This window comes from Podarcis filfolensis, assembly GCF_964270895.1.
Source record: "Podarcis filfolensis genome assembly, chromosome: 10".
NCBI lineage: Eukaryota > Metazoa > Chordata > Lepidosauria > Squamata > Lacertidae > Podarcis > Podarcis filfolensis.
In genome coordinates, this window is record NC_139612.1 from 72,900,788 (window position 1) to 72,917,927 (window position 17,140).

The following is a 17,140-nucleotide window of genomic DNA, read 5'->3' on the forward strand; positions in this document are numbered from 1 at the left end:
TGGCAGAGACAGTTTGGAGCAAAGGCACTTGGCAGCTTCCATGGCAACAATCAAGGACTGTGACCAGGGCAACGTGCTTACCTTTGTGATTGACAGTGGAGCATGGCACCACCTAGTGCCCTCTGGTGGTTTTTTGTGTAACTGCACCTCTGTAAAATCTGGGGGGGGAGTTTGCCTTGCAGATGGAAGCAAACGTGCTTTGACTATGTCTGGCTCACTGTCTTGTTCTTTCTTACAGGCGTCAATTGAGGCTTACATTGTCCCTGAATTGTCCTGCTGTTTGTTATCTGTTTCTGCTCTTGTTGCTGATGGTTTCAGAGTTTGTTTTGAGAATAACATGTCTCATTTCCAGGGGTGGGCGACAGCTGATCAGTGTGAAATGCAAAGATAGGCTGTTTGTGCTACAAACCTCTCTTGCAGGTCCGAGTACCACTGAGGCAGCACAAGCTCAATGTACCAACCTTCCAGTCCATGATGGGTGCCACCATCTTTGGCACAGAAGAATGGGTCACGTGAACTGGGGATACATGAAGAAGATCCCAGAGAGCACTGAGGGGTGCAAAATGAAGTCATGTGCCAAATTTCTTGATTGCAGGGCCTGTAAACAGGCAAAAGTGAAAACGTGTTCTTATCCTAGGTCTGACAGGGTAACCACCAAACCCTTTGAACTGGTGCATGCAGATTTGTGTGGCCCTATGCCAGTGGCCAGTCTGGGTGGGGCCAAATTTGCTCTTTCCCTGGTGGATGATTTTTCACCAAATGGCTGGATTTTCATAATGAAACACAAGAGTGAGGCTGCATCGACAGTGAGAGACTGGATAACAGCAGTTGAGTTGCAATGCTCATTGCATGTTAAGAGCTTTCAGACTGATTGCAGTGGGGAGTTCACCAGGTCTGCTCTGCAGAGTTTCTTCCGCCAGAAGGGGAAACGCCATAGGTTGACTCTCGCTCACAGTCCCCAGCAGAATGGTGTTGCAGAACGCAGGAACAGAATGCTTCAGGAGATGTCCGCAGCTTTGCTTTTTGATGCTGGGCTCCTCCAGAGGTTTTGGGGGGAAGCATGGCAGAAAGCTTTGTTCACTTTGAATTGTTCTTTCTGTTCTGTTGTAGGGGACACACCCTATTTTCTGCTGCACAGCAAGAAGCCTAAGGTGCATTTCTTCTGTGTGTTTGGCTGCAAGGCTTGGGTCCTTGTGCCAAAGGCCAAGCGCAGAAAGGGTGGCCCTAGGTCCCAAAAGTTGATTTTCTGTGGGTATGAGCCAGAGACCAAGGGGTGGAGATTTGCCTATCCAACTGGCAATCAGTCCAGGGTTCTAATCAGCAGGAGTGCTGAGTTCTGTGAACAGAGTGGGTGGACCCGTATACATGGGAATCCTGACATTCTTTCAGGGAGTCTGCTTGATTCTGCTGATGAAGAAGAGGTAGAGGCTGAACCTGCTGCTGAGACACAGAGTCCTGACCCAGAGCAGGAACAGGGAAATGCTTCCCCTAAAGCTGTGAAGCTTGAACAGAGAAGTGCTCCTTCCTCACCCACAGGTCCAGCTGAGAAGTCCAGAAGGCACAGTAAGTCAGAGGGGGAATTCTCTGACAGCAAGGAGTTCTGACTGGCCCTAGCGGGTCAGAGGGGGTACCTGAAGTAGTGCTGAGACGTTCTGCTCGCACAACTAAAGGTAAACCTCCAGACAGGTTTGCAGTCACAAACGTGTGGGTAGGTATGGCTCAATGTGAACCTGAGAGTTTTGAGGATGTTCAGAAACTGCCTCAGGAAGAAGCCAGGAAATGGCATGAGGCAATGCAGGAGATGGGCTCAATGGAGTCTCTGGGTGTGTTCTCCCTCAAGACGCTGCCGGTGGGCAAGCAGGCCATGAGCAGTCACTGGGTTTATCGTCTTAAACCCACAGCAACAGGGGAACCACAGTACAAGGCTAGGCTAGTAGCCAGAGGTTTCACACAGTGGAAGGGGCTGCATTACACTGAGGCATATGCTCCCACTTCCAGGAGTGAAACTCTGCGCATGCTCTTAGTCATTGCTGCATAAAGAGGTTTTCAGGTGCATCACTTTGATGTGCATGTGGCCTATTTGAACTCAGACCTCCAGGAGGATGCTTCCTCCTCCAGGGTTTGAAGGCTGGATGCTGTGTGGAAATTTCACAAGTCAATTTACAGGCTGAAACAGTTGGCCAGGACTTGGAACTTGCGTCTAAATGAAGCCTTAGAGTAGTTAGGTTTCAAGAAGAGTCTTGCTGACAGCTGCCTGTACCCAAAAGGGTCAGGAGAGTCACAAGAACTGGTCTTGGTGTTTGTAAATGACATAATTCATGTCTCAAGGGCAGACAAACAGGTGCAGAAGTTTGCCAAAGAGCTTGGAAAACGTTTTCAACTCAAGAACCTGGGTGCAGTGAAGGTCAACCTAGGGGTACAGGTAGACAGGGCTGAAGATGGAAGCTTCTTGCTCAGTCAGAAAGGCAAGATTAAGTAGTTGCTCGAGAATTTAAGAATGTCTGATTGTGCAGGGGTTAAGACACCCATGGAGACAAGCTACGTGAAAGACAGTCAGATAGGAGAACGCGTTGAGTTCGAGAATGCTGAGATCTTTCAGTCAGCTCTGGGTAGTCTGCTGTATCTTTCCCAGTGGAGCAGGCTGGACATTGCTTTTGCTACCAATCTGCTTAGCCGGGAAGCTACAAAACCCAGTGTAAATGCCTGGAATGGTATTAAGCGGGTGCTGAGATACTTGCAGGATACCAAAGACGTCCTGCTCAAACTGTCAGCTACAGGTGACGCCAAGCTCACGTGTTGGACAGATAGCGACTGGGCGAATCTGGATGACAGGAAGTCTGTATCTGGAATGGTAATAAAGTTTGGGGAATCTTCAGTTGGGTGGAAGTCCCAGAAGCAGCGTCTCATTGCACTGTCCTCTACTGAAGCTGTGTTCAGCTCACTGTCGGAGTTGTGCCGGAAACGGGAGTTCTACAGGTGTCTGGTTCAGGAAATCTGCGGGGAGTGTTGCTTGCCCATCACTGTTTCGGAGGACAATCAACCCTGTCTGAAGTTGGCAACGTCTGGGCAGTCTAAGGCCAGAACCAAACATCTGGACATACATTTCCAGAATGTGTGTCAGAGTGTTCAAATAGGCTTGGTGAAGTTGCAGTACCGTCCAAGCCAAAGGAACTTAGCAGATGGGTTCACAAAACCTTTGCGCTTCTAGCGTCGTGGGGAGTTGTGTGAAGGTTTGGTTTTGGAGTAAGTGGTGATACTTACAAGCCCCCAGCAGCACAGGACGAGAGGGGGTGTGAGGGGAACCAGAGCTTACAGGGTTAACCAGCTCAGTTCCATCGTCCTACCTCTGTGGGGCGGAGAGATCTACCACCGGGATCTGTTTCTTTGTTCTGTCTGTACTTTCGTTTTTGTCCGGGACGGAGGATGTCTTTCTCTCCGGACACTGGCTGACTTTATTGCTGCTATAAATAAAGCTTCTAGTGAAGAAAGAAGCTGAGTGGACTCTTGATTTATGCACACTATGCAAGCACAGAGGGCAGAAGGCCAATTCACTGTGTTTTACTCTACTGTGTTCAGAGGTCCGAAGGAGCAGAGATGCACGACGGAAGCCTGCCGGACCTTCGCCCTGAGCAATATTTCACACCAACTGTATGAAAAAGCTTGCCAGAATAAGAGTATCTTCAGTTGTTTCCAGAAAATACAAATAATGGGTATCTGCCCTATCTTAACATGGATGTTGAACCAGCAGCAGGGCCTTCTCAGTAGTGGCGCCTGCCCTGTGGAACGCCCTCCCATCAGAGGTCAAGGAAATAAAAGACTATCCGACTTTTAGAAGACACCTGAAGGTAGCCCTGTTTAGGGAAGTTTATAATGTTTGGTGTTTTATCGTGATTTTAATATTCTGTTGGGAACTGCCCAGAATGGCTGGGGTATAAATAATAAATTATATTATTATTATTATTTTATTATTATTATTATTATTACAGAAAACAGGGGCAGCCACTCTGAAGGCACTGCTCCCAACTGCCATGGACTAAGCTTTGGATATTTCAGGGACTTCAAGGATAGCCTCTTCTGCAGAACACGGTGACCCAATGGGACTATCAGGGATAATGTGGCCTCAGACAAAGTGTTCCATGCTGGGGGAGTTTGCCCCCAAAAGCAGCTTAGCTGCTGCAACCTGCAGCCTCCAGAGCACCCTTGAGAGTAGCCTCACATGGAACCATAGAGCTGGAAGGGACTCCAAGGGTCCTCTAGTGCAACCCCCTGCAATGCAGGAATCTCAGCGAAAGCATCCATGCTTAGAAACCTCCAAGGAAGGAGAGTTCACCACCTTCCAAGGTTCCAAGTCCATTCCACTGTTGAGCAGTTCTTCTCATCAGAAAGCTCTTCCTGATGTTGAGTCAGAATCTCCTTTCTTGTAACTTGAAGCCTTGGGTTTTAGTCCTACCCTCTAGCGCAGGAGTAAACAAACTTGCTCCATCTTCCATGGGAGAGCCCTTAATGTCTGGAGCTCCTCCATGGAAGAAGACTCTCTTCTCTCTGGTCCAGGCACAGCCCAGGATGCTGGCAGCCTCCCAAAAGCTGTGCTCTTCCACACGTCCTGCATTGGCTACTGCTTCCACCTTCTTACTAACCACGGTCACTAGAGTCTCCTCCTCTTTGTCCTAACTGCCTACAACGTTGGTGGCTGGCAGGTGAGAGATAGAATTTTAATTTCCCCATAGCTCTTCCTTCCTTGCTTTCTCACCTGGCTTAACAACATCCACACAGGAGCTCCAATGGTGAAAATGAGTCTCAAAGGGAATTTCAATCTCGCCAGGAGGACACACTTTCCATAACATGACTTAATAGCTCTGAGGTTACTGCTGGCCTCCTGCCCCCTCCTTACCAGCAATTAAGGGTGCCCCAATTAAAGGACACCATCCATTCTGCTTGGCTCTAGCATACCTGCAAAAATATCCTACCCCCATGGGACATTTTGATTCACTGCAGCTGCAGCCTTCCTCTCTGTGGATTCTGGGTGCACAGATATCCCCATGGTCAACACACAAGGTAACAATTGCTCCCCTACAAGGAAACAGCCAGCCAGCCACAAGGCAGGCAGCAGAGAAGTTTGTTCACATGGGCCCTGGTGTCACCATGAGATCTTCAAGGCCCTTTCCTGGGGTCACATTTGAAGAAGAGATTTTGCCTAAGCTGCCTCCTCACACCTGGTTGTATTCAGAACTCCTAGTGGTGGGAAATTAGGGCCTTAATGTATCTTCTTCCCAGGGTAAACGGAAGTTCAAGGTCTCCATTTCCCAAGGTGAGGAGGAGATGGAATCCAGAGTTGACCATCCATCAGCAGCTAACTAGTTAGCAAGAAACGGTGAGTTGCCTGGCTGTCATTTACCCACCTTACCCACCTAGTAGTGTTCTGAACTCCTAGTTTTCTGAAGGAAAAGGCCAAACTTAAGTAACCTTCTGCTTGTTTCCAGGCAGAATAAAAACTTACTTGTTGGCTAGAAACATCCAGCCTGCACCAGCTTGTATCACACAGAGAAGCTTCCAGAACTCTCTGGAAATAGAATAGGAAAGATCTCTACACATCAGATCAATACTTACTGCACCCAAGAATGCAAACGGACAAGTCTATCCATGGCTACTGGCTGAGGTAGCTAAATTTAGCCAGAGGTCTCAGAGCACTGAAGAACACTTGCTGGGCTCACACACATCGCCTTTCTCACAAGAGGCAGCTGTGGAGTGGGAGAGGGAGACATTGGAGTACGCTGAGAAGAGACAGGCGCTGAACAGGAAAAGGTGACTGTTTTAAACAATGGCAGAAGTTAGAGTAAATCAATGATGCACGGATGAAGAATTGTGTTTTCAAATAATTCCAGAAGTTAGAATAATACAGGAATGGAGGAAAGCAGAGGGGGTGGGGTGGTGATTTCCAACAAGGGCAAAGGTGTGAGTAGAGTGATCAGGGGGTGATGTGGGGAGAGGTGGCAATTTGTTTATTTATTATAATTTTTAAATTAATTTTCAGTATAAGAAATATCACATCAGATAAAGTAAACATTAAAATAATTAAAAAACCTTACAATACTGTTTACAAATTCAATAAAACATCCAAATGTGGGATTTCTCAAATCCCTTACTCCCCTCTGCCCTTTCCCATGCTTCCATTATGTTTGTGTAATAGTTTTAATCCTATTGTATCCAATTCTATCTTTTATAATCATATTAGACCCGGAAACTACAACTAATTCAGAATGCAGCAGCCAGACTGGTGACTGGGAGCGGCCGCCGAGACCATATAACACCGGTCTTGAAAGACCTACATTGGCTCCCAGTACGTTTCCGAGCACAATTCAAAGTGTTGGTGCTGACCTTGAAAGCCCTAAACGGCCTCGGTCCAGTATACCTGAAGGAGCATCTCCACCCCCATCGTTCTGCCCGGACACTGAGGTCCAGCGCCAAGGGCCTTCTGGCGGTTCCCTCGCTGTGAGAAGCCAAGTTACAGGGAACCAGGCAGAGGGCCTTCTCGGTGGTGGCGCCCGCCCTGTGGAACGCCCTCCCACCAGATGTCAAAGAGAACAACTACCAGACTTTTAGAAGACATCTGAAGGCAGCCCTGTTTAGGGAAGCTTTTAATGTTTGATGTATCACAGTATTTTAATATTCTTTTGGAAGCCGCCCAGAGTGGCCGGGGAAATTCAGCCAGATGGGCGGGGTATAAATAATAAATTATTATTATTATTATTATTATTATTATTATTATTATTATTATTGCAAATGTTTCTTTAAATCCTGCCAAGGGAGGTGGCAATTAAAAAGAAGGGGTGAGTACAGAGAAAAGGGAGCTTCGAAATGCTCAGTGGTGCGAGTTTTCTGGTGTTCAGTTCTGTGTTCTACCAGTCTCTATTTCTGCTTGTAGAAATTTGCTTGCTTGCTTTTGAAAAACAAAACCCCCTCAGTGTTTCTCCATGCCTGCTTTCTTCAAACCTCTGCCATTATTAAAACCCATGATTTTGGTCCCTTTCTCCCTCCACTCCAGTTGAACTTCTGCCATTGTTTCTTCTGCCTTATTTACTAACAGTTATTAGCCAGCGTGTTGCGTTTGCATTCTTGTAGATTGTTTCTGTAAAGCAAGAAACCATGTACTCCAACTGTGTTTTAAAGGTATGGCTCTGGCTCTATATTTAGCTAGAAAACATGAAAAAGAACGTTGGGTGGGACAGATATCTGTTTATAACAGGATGACTGCTACTGGGATTCCCTCAACTTCACTTTTCTCTCTTCTCAGATCCTCCTCTTTCCTTCCTCATGGATACAGAGAATCAAACGCAGGTAGAAGAGTTTATCCTCTTGGGCCTCTCCAGAGCCCCGAGCAACCAAGCTCCCCTCTTCTTGGTCTTCCTAGCTGCCTATTTGGCCATTCTCACAGGCAACCTCATGATATTAATCGTGGTCCTGATGGATTCTCGCCTTCACAGCCCCATGTACTTTTTCCTCAGTCACCTATCTTGCTTGGACATTTGTGTTTCTTCTGTTGTTGTGCCAAAGATCCTGGTGAACTTCCTGCGCCAGAGTCACACCATCTCCTACAACCAGTGCATGGCACAAACATTCTTTCTGATCGGGTTTTTTGGAAGTGAGCCTGCCCTGTTGGCCGTCATGGCCTATGACCGCTATGCTGCCATTTGCCAGCCATTGCACTACAGCCGTCTCATGAGGAACAGGCTGTGCATCTATCTCGCTGTGGCCTCCTGGGTCTGGGGCTTCCTGGACTCAGCGATTCACGCTGCGTTGGCCTTCAAGCTTCGCTTCTGTGGAGCCAACCAGATTCCGCAAATCTTTTGCGATGTGCCCCCACTGTTGAAGATCTCCTGCAGTGATACGAGCATCAATGAATTGGCCACTCACATCACCAGCATCTTTGTGGGCCTGGCTCCCTTCCTCTTCATCATCTTCTCCTACTTCTACATATTGGCCTCCATTCTGAAGATTCACTCCAGCACTGGCAGGAAGAAAGCCTTCTCCACCTGCGCCTCACACTTGGTTGTGGTCACCCTCTGTGTCGGAAACGGATTCGTAAACTACAACCGCCCAAGCACCGGCTACTCTCTGGAGATAGACACAGTGCTCTCCTCAATGTATTGCATTGTCACCCCTATGCTGAACCCCCTCATCTACAGCCTCCGCAATAAGGAGGTGAAGGAAGCCCTGGGGAAGGTTCTGAATTGCCGGAGGACAGTTTGAATCTCATTTCTGGCTCTCTGTAGGGCAGGACTTCACTGGAACATGTCTGCTGGGAACAGTGAAATTGATGAGTGGGAATTAAGAAAGAGGGAGAAACTATAGACAAAGTCACTGTCAGGGATTGGACTCAAGAGAGCGAGGGGGAGATGGAATGGTGGAGACCACCACCCCCTTTTCTTGATGCTGTGGTAGGAGAGGAATGCAGTATTGAATTTCAGCAGGGCTCTGAGGCGTTTGAGGGAAGCTACAGCTCAGAGACAGGTGAACAGAGGAGTTGGGAGTGTTAGAAGAAGGGGGGGAATGTGGAAGGGGAACCAGCTGACTCGTTGTCACTGGAGAGTATTTCTGGTCAGGGGCTCTCAGAGCCAAGAGAAGGATGAGCCCAAGCAGAGTGGGGGGAGGATGATCACAGGGAGATGGCCAGAGGACTATGAAGTATTTGTGCAGCTGGTTCTTCCTGTTCAATTGCCTTGCATTTGCTCCTATTGAATTTCATTCAGTTATGACCCAGTTCCCCATCTGCTAAGGTCATACTGAATCCCAGTTCTGTCCTCTGCAGCATTAGCTACCCCTCCCAGCTTGGTGTCATCTGCAAATTGGATGAGCATCCTCTCAGTTCCTTCATCCAAATCATTTATAAAGACATTGAACAACAGCGGACCCAGGAAAGTACCCTGCGGTACCCTACTAACCACTTTTCTCCAGGATGACAAGGAACCATTAATGATGGTTTGATCATGCAACCAGCTACAAATCCACCTAACAGATACCTCATCCAGCCCACCTTTTAGCAGCTTCTTGGAAGACTTTGTCCACAGCCTTACTGAAATCAAGATACACTATGTCCACAGCATTCCCCTGATCTACCAAGCATGTTTATCGAAGTCAAAAGTGAATACATGGAAATATGAAAGAACACCAAAGTAAAACCCCTAAAAGCCCAACTCTCTCCAACATGCAGATGAGTGTGGCATGCTGAGTTCAGACAGTGGGGTTTCCCGGGACTTTCTGCTTCCACTATATGGCTGGGTGCATTTTCTCTACAGCTTTATGCATATAGAGAGAGGCTGAGCAAGAGATGGAAGGTTCATGATGCCAGAGCACTCACTGCATTCTTGTGGAGAGAATGCCAAACTGCTATGTCAGTGGTTCCCAAATATTTTGGGAGCAGTACCTGTAATATTTCTGGGTCCAACAACAGGTATTGACAATGAGGAGTCATTTTATTTTACAAACTTTTATTCAGAGGAGCCTCTAAGCTGTGAGGGGATCCACTAGGGCAGGGGTGGCCAACTCCCAAGAGAGGTTCAAGTCAAAGTGGTTGAGCTTTTTCTGCCAATGAGTCCAGTTCATTTTGTTGTCTTTTTAGATAATTTGTAAAAAGCTCCCCTTCTTCCTTAAAGTCACAGTTGTCCTGGTCTCACAGTTTGTACGTCAATTTAGCCAATCCTGCGTAAGTCATCAATTTTTCTTGCCGCTGTTCTTTCGTTGGGACCTCCTCATTCTTCCATCCTTGTGCTATCAAGACTGGCAGGGTTTGAATAAACATACACAAATTTATTGGTTGATAACATTATAGATAGATGATGTAAGGATATGTACAAGTGTATAACATGCAGAGAATAATACGTGCTCAGAGAGGAGCTGAGGGAAGTCTCGGGGGGGAGGGTTTGATGGGGAAATGGGGAATAATGAATATGATATGTTTTGAAATTTTGTTTTGCTGAAATTGTTAATAAAATTTTTTTTTTTAAAAAAAATGTTGTTGAGCTTTCTTTAGGGTGGACGAAAACCCAGTTTTAAAGGGGTTTTGGGAGAAAGAGGAACAGCCGCTCACTAACAAGTCACTGGGGAAACAAGCAGCCTCACTGAGTAAACTCCGTCTTCTGTTCTGCAGATCGTGCAACAATGGAGGGTGGGGTGAGGGGGCAGAGCTGGATTCAATTTTACCAAGGCAAGGAAAAAGACCCAGCGATCGGCAGCGATCTACCAAAACCTCCTGGGGACTGACCTGTTGGAAATCCCTGCACTAGGGTGTTGGGCAGAAGTGGGGCAAGGGCAAGGGTTTCGATTGGTGAGCAGGGAGTGAGCGGGGAGCAACCCCTGGATATACGTAAAATGTATAAAAGGAGTTCCGTAAACCCCATGCTTTCTGCACTGCAGGGGACTGGACTAGATGACCATTGGGGTCCACTCCAACTCTGCATTTTAGTATCCTATGTGATGCAATAGAAGGCAAATCGCTGAAGAATTGATGCTTTTGAATTCTGGTGCTGGAGGAGACGCTTGAGAGTCCCCTGGACTGCAAGAAGATCAAACCTATCCATTCTGAAGGAAATCAGCCCTGAGTGCTCACTGGAAGGACAGATCCTGAAGCTGAGGCGCCAATACTTTGGCCAACTCATGAGAAGAGAAGACTCCCTGGAAAAGACCCTGATGTTGGGAAAGATGGAGGGCACAAGGAGAAGGGGACAACAGAGGACAAGATGGTTGGATAGTGTTCTCAAAGCTACCTGCATGAGGGAGGCAGTGGAAGACAGGAGTGCCTGGCATGCTCTGGTCCAGGGGGTCACGAAGAGTCGGACACGAATAAACGACTAAACAACAACATGTGATGCAATATTTCTGCTGCATAATTTTATGTATGTTATACATAAATGTTATATGCATAATGTTATATGCATTGCTGTATGTACTGGAAACCTGGAGTGTTTTATGTGTATCGTAATATATATAATAATAAAACCAGTGTGGATAAGCTTGAGATTTTCAGGAGATTCCACCACTAACTTCTGCACATCTTGAGTTCCCCCAAAGTCTGTGCTGATCTGTCCCTCGTGTGGATGGTGTCATTTAGGCCACACAATCAGGGCAGCCCAGGACTGGACTTTGAAAATAGGGGGGATGATGCCATTCTCTGGCTCTGACATCATTCTCTGCAGCTCCATCACACCTCCTTGAAAGTCTCACAGTAGCACCTGTTTTCTTTGAGTTTTCCTCTCCTGCCTCACTCCCTGCAGATTTCCTCTGCAGGGGCGTCCCCAGGGCCCCTGCCTCGCAACATATCCTCACCTGCCGAGACACTTCTGTCCCCACGCAACTGCAGAAACTTTGGAGCCGCTGCAGGCTCTCGAAAGGAAACATTGGCAGCCTTCTTCCAGAAAATGGGGGTGATGCTTGTGGTGGCAGGTGCCCAACCAGCTCACCTGGGCTAGGTGCAAAGCTGGCATTTCTAATGCCCTGTAGTTAACTCCTCACCAGGTAGTCTTGGGAATAAGCCCTGAGATGGACTGACAACGATGCTGAACTACTGAAGGTTCTGTGGGCATCGAGGCAGATTATGAGAAGGCACAAGATGCAAGATCTGTAGGGGAAGTTTGGAGCTGAGAGCAACCTTCTACAGAGTCAGACTGCTGGTTTTCTCCAGGGCAGAGCAGCTCTGCAGGTTCTTGAGCAACCTTAAGTGAAGATGCTCTGCACTGAAAGTGAGCGCCAGAAGTCTTCACTGGTCTCGGCATCATTAGCCCTTCCTAACAGGGAGCAACAGGACTTGGGTTCAAGGAAGGAACAAAAAGGCAAGAAAGGAGATGTCTCTCCGTGGGGCCTGGTGAGGAGGTGAAGCTTTGCAAAGGGGATGGGAATGGGTTGTGAAATACTTGTTTGAACCTAAGGAATACTGTGGGGTGGCTAGACCTCACTGAGGGAGGGATGAATGGCATGCTAAAAGCCCTAACTGTGGTGGGACACAGGATGGAGGTAAGTTACCATACTTCCTTATCTGCAGCTTTTTCAGTTGCAGATGATGGGGAAACATGAGCATCCAACATGCTAAGCTGGTTAGAATTCAGGCAGACATGAAGACTGTGTTATTGTCTCTGACACTTAGGTGTGTTGGATCTTGTGGTTTCTTTCTCCCCAACTCTGCTTTATTTTATTGCCTTTAGACAATTCATTAAGTAATTCAAATATTTGATCATCGAAATCAAATCAGGAGGTTCATGCATTTTCTCAGAGTTTATTAAGCCAACCCTCTACATGTTCTCTCTCTGTGTGTTTTTTTTTAACCTAATGACAGAACAGAAGTCATTAGCAAGTGCCTCTGATCTGGGACATGTAAAGACATCCACAAGCAAGACGGTGGCCTTTCAACTGACCTGCCCCTCTCTCTCTGCCTGGAGGCTCCCCCTGAAGGACTGGCAAAAGGATGTGTGACGCTGTCACATTCAGGGTCTCTCAGTTTCTCATCTTCCCAGTCTTAAGTTGAGTTCCCCACATCAGTTTGTAAATTGTCCTTGTGAGAATTTATCAACATTTTACAATGAATTTATCCTAAAACATATTTTTGTATGCCATTATGTCTAATGCACACCTTTTGCAATTCAATTTCCCTTCATTTAACCTGCCTTTGTATGCTGTTTTCACCAATATATGCATTTGTATGCTGAATTTGTCCATTTTTGTACACATTACTTGGCTGGAGAGCAGTGCTGTTGAATTTTGAGCAAAGAATGGCTGTGTTTCAGTCTGTGTGTTGTTCTGGAAAGCGACAAGCTTTTAAATGCAATCAGAATCAGATTTATCTCCATCCCCAGAAATGCACCAGCAAAAGATAGTTGGTGTTCCTCATTACTGATGCTGAATCCAGGGATAGGCAAAATGTATTTCTTGTACAGGTTCCTTTCCTTGCAGGTGAATTCCATATCCTCGATGGAAGCCAACAACCAGACCACACAGGTAATGGAATTTGTCCTCCTGGGTTTCTCCGGCATGCTAGATGGCCAGAGATACCTCTTCTTGGCATATTTCACCATCTACTTGGTGACCATCACAGGTAATGTCATGATCTTCACCCTGATCCAGCTGGATTCCCATCTCCACAGCCCCATGTACTTCTTCCTCAGCCACCTGTCCTGCTTAGATGTTTGCCTCTCATCTGTCACTGTCCCCAAAATCCTGGTGAATCTTTTATACCAGCAACACACCATCTCCTACAATCAGTGCATGGCCCAGATGTTCTTCCTGATGTCCTTCACGGGGGCAGAAGCTGTGCTGCTGGCTGCCATGGCTTATGATCGCTACGTCGCCATCTGCAGGCCGTTGTACTACTCGGGCCTCATGAACGCCAAGGCTTGCGCCCAGCTGGCCACTACCGCATGGGTTTGGGGCTTCCTCCATTCTGCTTTTCACACCGCTCTGAGCTCCAACTTGCACTTCTGTGGGCACAACCAGATTGGGCACATTTTCTGTGATGTCCCCCCGTTGTTGAAAATTGCCTGTGGAGACCTGTACATCAATTTCATGGCGACTCAGGTAGCCAGCGTATTTATAGGACTAGTCCCCTTCCTGGCCATTGGCCTCTCATATTTCTACATCCTCTCCTCTGTCTTGCGGATCCCGTCCAATGCTGGCAGGCAGAAAGCCCTTTCCACTTGCGCCTCTCATGTGATCGTGGTCACCCTTTACTTTGGGAATGGGTTGGTTAACTACAACCAATTTGGACAGGGCTACTCCTTGGAGACAGGCACTCTGATCTCCACGATGTACTGCATTGTCCCCCCTGCGCTGAACCCCCTGATCTACAGCCTCCGCAACAAGGAGGTCAAGGGAGCCCTGAGGAAGCTCCTGGAAAGCCAGAGGAAATGACACACTTCTTCAAGCAGATAGTGATGCCAGAAATGAGACTCTCAGAGTTCCCTGGCTGCTTAAGACTTGCAGGTATGCTTGGATGGTAGCAAGCTGTGGGATGGAGATCAAGGCAGACCCGTCCATCACAGTTGGTGCCAGGGTAGCCCTGCCAGAGCCAAGGTGTACCCCTGGCATTTGCCTGGCCACAGTGGCCACCACAGAGGGCAGCCCTGCTCCCTTCATGGCACAAGTGTTGAACAATTCCCCCATCTTGTCTTTTGGGTGGAACAGCGGGAGTGGAACTGTTTGTAAGTGAATGAATGAATGAATGAATGAATAAAGAAACAACACTCTAAACTCTGGCACAGAAATGTTTATGTATATATTTTTTAATGGAACTTGGGAATCCTGATATGGTGCACAAATCACCAATATCTCTTGCCCATCGATTGACAAGAGCTCATTTTCCCTACGTAGTTGCCATCAGTTTATACATTTTTATTGTGTGTTTTTTAAAAAAAAAAGTTTTTTTTTAAGTTTCCATTTACCAAATTAAACTTATCATACCAATTAGTCCAAATTACATCAATACACATAATAAAGTCCAAATGTTTTCCAAATTATAATTTTTTTGTGGGGGGTACCCATGCTTCGCGATCAGCTGGAGTCCAATCATCTCTATTTCTGCTGCTTTCATGTTTACAATGATGTTTTCAGTCCCATCTTCTCAACTCTTTGTCTTTACTCATTTTCCTTTTCAGTCACCTCCGAGTTCTCTCTATACATTTTTATTGTTGCATGTCTCATGTCTAAAACACTCACGTTTTCAAAAATGTCAGTGCTCAGCATCACTAACAAATAAGTCCAGTCCAGTACTGAGACCCACAGTGCTATTTATTTATTTGTTGGTTTAGTCATGTATGAATATATTTGGGGTTTCTTGTATAGTCAAACCCTTGATGGCTAATAGCCTTGGATGGTAACTGGGTATTCCATGTTATTGGAATTTAACCATGCCTCTAGTGCCCTTAACCTGTCTTGCTGAGAACTTAAAAGAGTTGTTATGCAGTAATTTGATTAATTTTGATTTCTCCGAGTTTCCATTTCTTTGGCAATCTTAATTTCAGCTCTCAACATTTCCACATCATTTTGCAAGTTTGTGAAAAGTTTTCTTGAAAATTCATCAGGAATTTAGTGCAAATCTTTGCAGATATACACATATCTCTATGTCATTGCCTAATATGCACATTTATGCGATTTCCCTAATTTAATGCTTTCTGTGTTATTTTCACCGGTACATGAATTTTTATGAACATTTTACTCTAGTATATCCATTTTTCACACATTCATTGGCTGGAGAACTGCATTGCAACATTTGTAGAGGTGCAAATTTCAATGGATGGATCTGCAGTTCATGTCGTGTCTTGTTTCAGGGGTGCATGTGCAGATTAAGTGGCATAGTTCAGAAGGCAGAAGCTGGGAAATACAGAATGGGGAGCAGCTAGGAGAAGAAACACTGGGAGGGAGAGGGTTAACAGATCCACTGTCTCCGGAAAGCATTCCTCCACTCTCCCCAAGGTCAAGAAGAGCTCTCAGAAAGGGTCAGAACAGAAAGCACAGAAAGTACAGAGGGTACAAACTCAAATTACAAGATGTAGACGTGATGTAGATTAATAGGGACGTAAGAAGGTGGGATCCTTAACTGGGAGCACCGCCATTCCTAGGAGATGGGTTCTTTGTTCGCTCGCAATGGTTATTAAAGTTTCCAACTGGTAGGAAGACTCCTTTTCCTTTGTTCTGCTTATCTACTGCCACGGGGGAGGAAGCCATGTAGGCCGCCTTGAGCTCCTTGGAGAAAAAGATGGGATCAATCAATCAATCAACAGTGGGTCAACAAGAGAGAAGGTGCAAGTGACCCCTGCACTCCTCCATTTGTTGACTTATTCTAACACCTATGATAGAACGTAAGAAAGCAACTCTCTCCAACATCACTGGAGGAAGGCCAGGTTATTTCTGTTTTGGGTACCACGCTTGAATGCAGGGGCGTACCTGAGCGTTGGTCAGGTTGGTTTCCACCAGAGGCCCAGGCCCAGGGGAGCACAAAAATTGTGCCTCTCCACTCTTGCTAGGAGCCCACCTGCCCGTCCGTGCCCTTCCTGGGCTGATCCTCTGGGCAGCCAACATCTCCTTGCCAAGGTCTTCTCTGCTTGAATGGGATTCATAGAGTAAGAATCTGCTTTGAAAGTCTACCACAGTAGGAAAATTCTTAAATAAATAGATTAAGACTAGTAGTTTTTATCACGTGGTCCCTGATTGGCTGCTGCACAGACGGCCTCCGCTGCCATTGGATGGAGTCTCTACAAAGTTCTTCCCCAAGAGAAACTCTTGATTTCTCTCTGTTTCTCAGTTTCCAGTCTTAAATTCAGTTCTTCACATTTCCACATTAGATTGTCGTTGGTTGTTGTTTTGTTAAAGTCTTCATGAAAATTCACCAGCATGTTAATGCAAATTTCTCCTATGCTCTCCTTCTCACTAAAGAAATGCTTTTTCTGTCTCTTTTCTAGAAACATATGCCTACTTATCCATGCATTTTTGTATGCATTCCCTGACTAGAGAACTGCATCCCACCCCCCACCCCTGTCATGGAACTGCCATCAGAACAGGGGCGTGAAACGGAGGGGCAGTTCCTCTTCCAGTGATGGGGAAAGCCCCACCTCCAGTGAGGAAGAGGTGAAAGGACCAGAGGATGCTGGTGGAAGCCTCAGCACCGCTCCTGGCCAAGCCGGCCAGGAGGGAAGCACGCCCCTTCCATCGCCCACCCTGCACAGAGGTCTAAAGCGCAAAGAGGGAAGGAAAAGGCTGGGCGTAACAAGACTTTTATGTTGGGGGAGGTCCAGGAAACAAGCACTCCCGGATTCTGCTAGTGATTGAGGCAGACATGAACTTTGGGGTTCTGCGCTGTAAATAGTTTTGCACCTAAATAAAACCTGTAAAAGACAGGTCGGAGTCCTGCCTGGTTACTCGTGAGCAACCACCTTTGCCATCCGACACCCCCCCCAAAATGGAAAAGTGTGAAATTAAATGAAAGCTAAACTGACTTTCTTCCCCATTTTTAAATAAGAGCCAGTCCTTTTTGATTTGAACATTGCAATTCCCTGACTCCCTTGGGTGACGCCAAATACCCTTGTCATCAGCATTTTCTGCCAGGAGAAAAATAAAGCCCAGAGGGAGGGGTGTCTTTTCCTGGGCTTCTTGATCTCTCTTCCTT

General features: G+C 46.6%; 3 protein-coding genes across 6 annotated transcripts in view; all 3 read left to right on the forward strand.

Annotated features, from left to right (window-relative positions):
* NME6 (NME/NM23 nucleoside diphosphate kinase 6) overlaps positions 1-17,140 on the forward strand; it is a 101,527-nt gene that overhangs the window by 74,107 nt on the left and 10,280 nt on the right. The window lies entirely within an intron of this gene.
* Positions 7,312-8,247, forward strand: LOC310743053 (olfactory receptor 5V1-like; the record flags this gene model as incomplete). Its single annotated transcript, XM_083573140.1, has 1 exon — positions 7,312-8,247. One exon carries the CDS (start codon positions 7,312-7,314, stop codon positions 8,245-8,247), a length of 936 nt encoding a protein of 311 aa, XP_083429266.1.
* LOC310743061 (olfactory receptor 5V1-like) lies at positions 12,985-13,890 on the forward strand (the record flags this gene model as incomplete). The annotated part of the gene is made up of 1 exon (XM_083573150.1): positions 12,985-13,890. One exon carries the CDS (start codon positions 12,985-12,987, stop codon positions 13,888-13,890), a length of 906 nt encoding a protein of 301 aa, XP_083429276.1.